Source organism: Aegilops tauschii, chromosome 1 (assembly GCF_002575655.3).
Source record: "Aegilops tauschii subsp. strangulata cultivar AL8/78 chromosome 1, Aet v6.0, whole genome shotgun sequence".
Taxonomy (NCBI): domain Eukaryota; kingdom Viridiplantae; phylum Streptophyta; class Magnoliopsida; order Poales; family Poaceae; genus Aegilops; species Aegilops tauschii.
The window spans coordinates 451,991,921-451,994,779 of NC_053035.3; the positions used below are offsets into that span (position 1 = coordinate 451,991,921).

Here is a 2,859-nt window from a genome sequence, read left to right on the forward strand (position 1 = left end):
GTCTGTGTTGCCGATTTTGTGCCCCTCCACATGCATGCTATCTACTATGGCGCCAAATGGCACATTATCATACCTCAGGGGAAAAAAATGCCAGGCACGGTACCTTGTTTGTTTTGTATACCTTGTACTGCCAATAACGGTATATGCGACACAGAATAGAATATACTACACTCACTTTAGGTCTTGAAACTGCGCTTTACACCGGTGATTACGTATGACGACAACGACGCCTTCCAAATACGGACGCTCCTAGTCCTCGGTGCGATCGCCCTCTTTGACCATGGATACGGAAACTCACGCAACGCAAGAACCTCGAAAGAAAGCTACGTACATTTCATTTATCTACTCCCATTCGTACACCATCGCGATCTCAACCACCGTCTCCTGCGGTTTGTTTACGTGATCTATGTACGATCGATCGATCGCTGTCGAGACTGCCGGCCCCGGCCACGCCGCTCGGTTGCCGGCCGGGCATGGAGCCGCGACGGCCACGCGCTCCCTTGTTCGCGGGGTCAAGCGGCATGGGCATATAAGGTCCGCCCATGGCCGCGGTCGAATGAGAATTGCACCGTCCGTTTGTTAGAGCTTAGCTACCCAGCAGCCTAGCGCGTACGGCGAGGCGACTGAACGACGGCGGCGAGAGGATGAGGCTGCCGAGCCCGTACTCGGGGGTGTTCAGGGGCGGGTCGACGGCGAGGACGGGGCCGCACGCGCTGCCGCTGGCGCGGATCAAGAAGATCATGAAGCGGTCGGCGCGGGACGGCAGCGGCGGCGACAGCGCCGGGGCGAGGATGATCTCGTGCGAGGCGCCGGTGGTGTTCTCCAGTGCGTGCGAGCTGTTCGTCGCCGAGCTGACGCGCGCCGCCTGGGACTCCACGCTTGAGGGCCGGCGCCGGACCGTGCACGCCGAGGACGTCGCCGCCGCCGTCAGGGACACCAACGTCTTCGACTTCCTCGTCGACGTCGTCAAGGCCAGGCCGAGTGACGATGGCGTCAGTGCTGGGGACGGCGAAGGCAGCGTCGCGCCCGCCGTAGGTGTCCACGGCGGCATGCAGGGTCGTAGGTTGTGATTATGAAATCAAACTGTGCCGCCACTAATTGCACTAATAGGATACAAATGTTTCATGATCACAAGCTACATGAAAGATTCAAGATTCATATAGCTTTTCTACCAAAAAAGAAAGAAAAGGAAATGCTTAATATCAACCGGTGGATCGCAACGGCCGCGTCCGCCACCTTCCCTGGATGACACGCGTCAAGTGAGGGCCTATGTACCATCCTTCATGCAACAGGGGTCATGCTTCTGAAACATATGCGGTGTTGCAATCAGATGGTCTACGACGGGTTTATGTTTTACAATAAAACTTCTCTTGCAAAAATAATCTGTAACAAGACCTTAGTTGGAAAAAGTTGCAACAAAACCTCAGTTGCAAAAATGTTTTTGCAACAAAACAATTGTTGCAAAAAAAAATCTGCAACAATACCTGGGTTGCGGAAATTTTTCTGCAACAAGACCTGTGTTTCAATGGTGGAGGCACTCTCGGCCGATCGATGTGGCAGATCTGACGGCTCGTGACCCGGCGGATCCGTAGCACGCCCCCCCCCCCCCCCCCCCCCCAAAAAAAACCTATTAGCTCTGTTTCTTTTTTCTTTTTTGGCGAACTTGTTGTTCCTCAGTTCTCTGAATATCCGAATCACTGCAATCGATTTTGTGTGAGAAGAATGAAGTCTCAAGCTATAGATGGAAATGTTGCAGCGTCCCCAGTAAGGGTGATAGATGAAGACCGGGAGATGAAGGCCGCGTGGAGCCCCGGTCGCTGTCCGCGGCGGCACGCTCAACTAGAAACTTGACAATGCATGCAGAGTTGCAGGTTGTGGTTATGAAATCAAACAATGCCTTGATTAGTTGCACTATTTGGATAATATCTTTCATGTTTACCAATTGTTGGATCATATTGCAAAAATTCATATAGCTTTTCTATGATGTAACCAAATAACTTATTTTATCTCTATTAGATGTTCATTTGTTGCTCTTCGCAAAAAAAACTACTCCCACTATAAAATAATGTAGAATGAATTCCAGTCTTTACCCCGTACTTTAACATTTTTTACACTAATTACCCCATTTAACAATTTTTCATCCAGACTACCCTATTTAGCAAAAGTTTTGCCAGTGTTTACCACAGTAATTCTTTTGAGAGCGATCTACCAGCTAACTCCCTGCCATCAGATTCATCTTGGTGTTTTTCCAATGCCCGGACCGTCACTTGGTTTAGCCGCACCTGTTTTTTTTCTCATGGCTGTCAGGTGTATGTGTGCACCAGATCACGGGAAAACGAACAGTTATTGAGCGGTCAAGTACGTTCAATTTTGCATTGTGGGTTGTGATTCGTAGGTTTAATGTGATGATATTTTAGTTTTCTTCCTTGATGCAAAACATAGGAGGAAGCATTTATTTTACGCTTTGGGGATCACCTGATAAAAACATCACATTCTATTTTATAGGTCTGCAGTGCTATGGTCGAACATGTGTTTTTTAGTTGGGCGACAATGATGTGTGTGTCCATTTAAAATTAGTACTACCATTATTAACATAATATGATGGGATTTTTTGTTTAAATAGAAATGTATGCTTGGGCACTAAGTCTCGACTCTCAAGTAAAACACGATCTTTGCAAGAAGGCACTTAAAAGTAAGGGGTAAAAACAATCAAGATTGTCACTAAATGGGGTAATCTGGATGAAAATTTATTAATGGGGTAACCAATGTCAAAAATGCTAAATTAGGGGATAAAACCGGAATTCATTCAATAATACAAGATTCAGGGGGAGGTCGACAATAGGCAGGAGATGATGACGC

General features: G+C 48.0%; 1 protein-coding gene across 1 annotated transcript; it reads left to right on the top strand.

Moving 5' to 3' along the window:
* The first annotated feature begins 644 nt into the window (after positions 1-644).
* On the top strand, positions 645-1,070 carry LOC109760815 (nuclear transcription factor Y subunit C-3-like). Its single transcript, XM_020319622.1, has one exon. The coding sequence runs from the start codon at positions 645-647 to the stop codon at positions 1,068-1,070; it is 426 nt and encodes a 141-aa protein (XP_020175211.1).
* Positions 1,071-2,859: the final 1,789 nt, after the last annotated feature.

Coding starts and splice junctions, on each gene's coding strand:
- LOC109760815 (XM_020319622.1), top strand. CDS start 645: ATGAGGCTGCCGAGCCCGTACTCGGGGGTGTTCAGGGGCGGGTCGACG.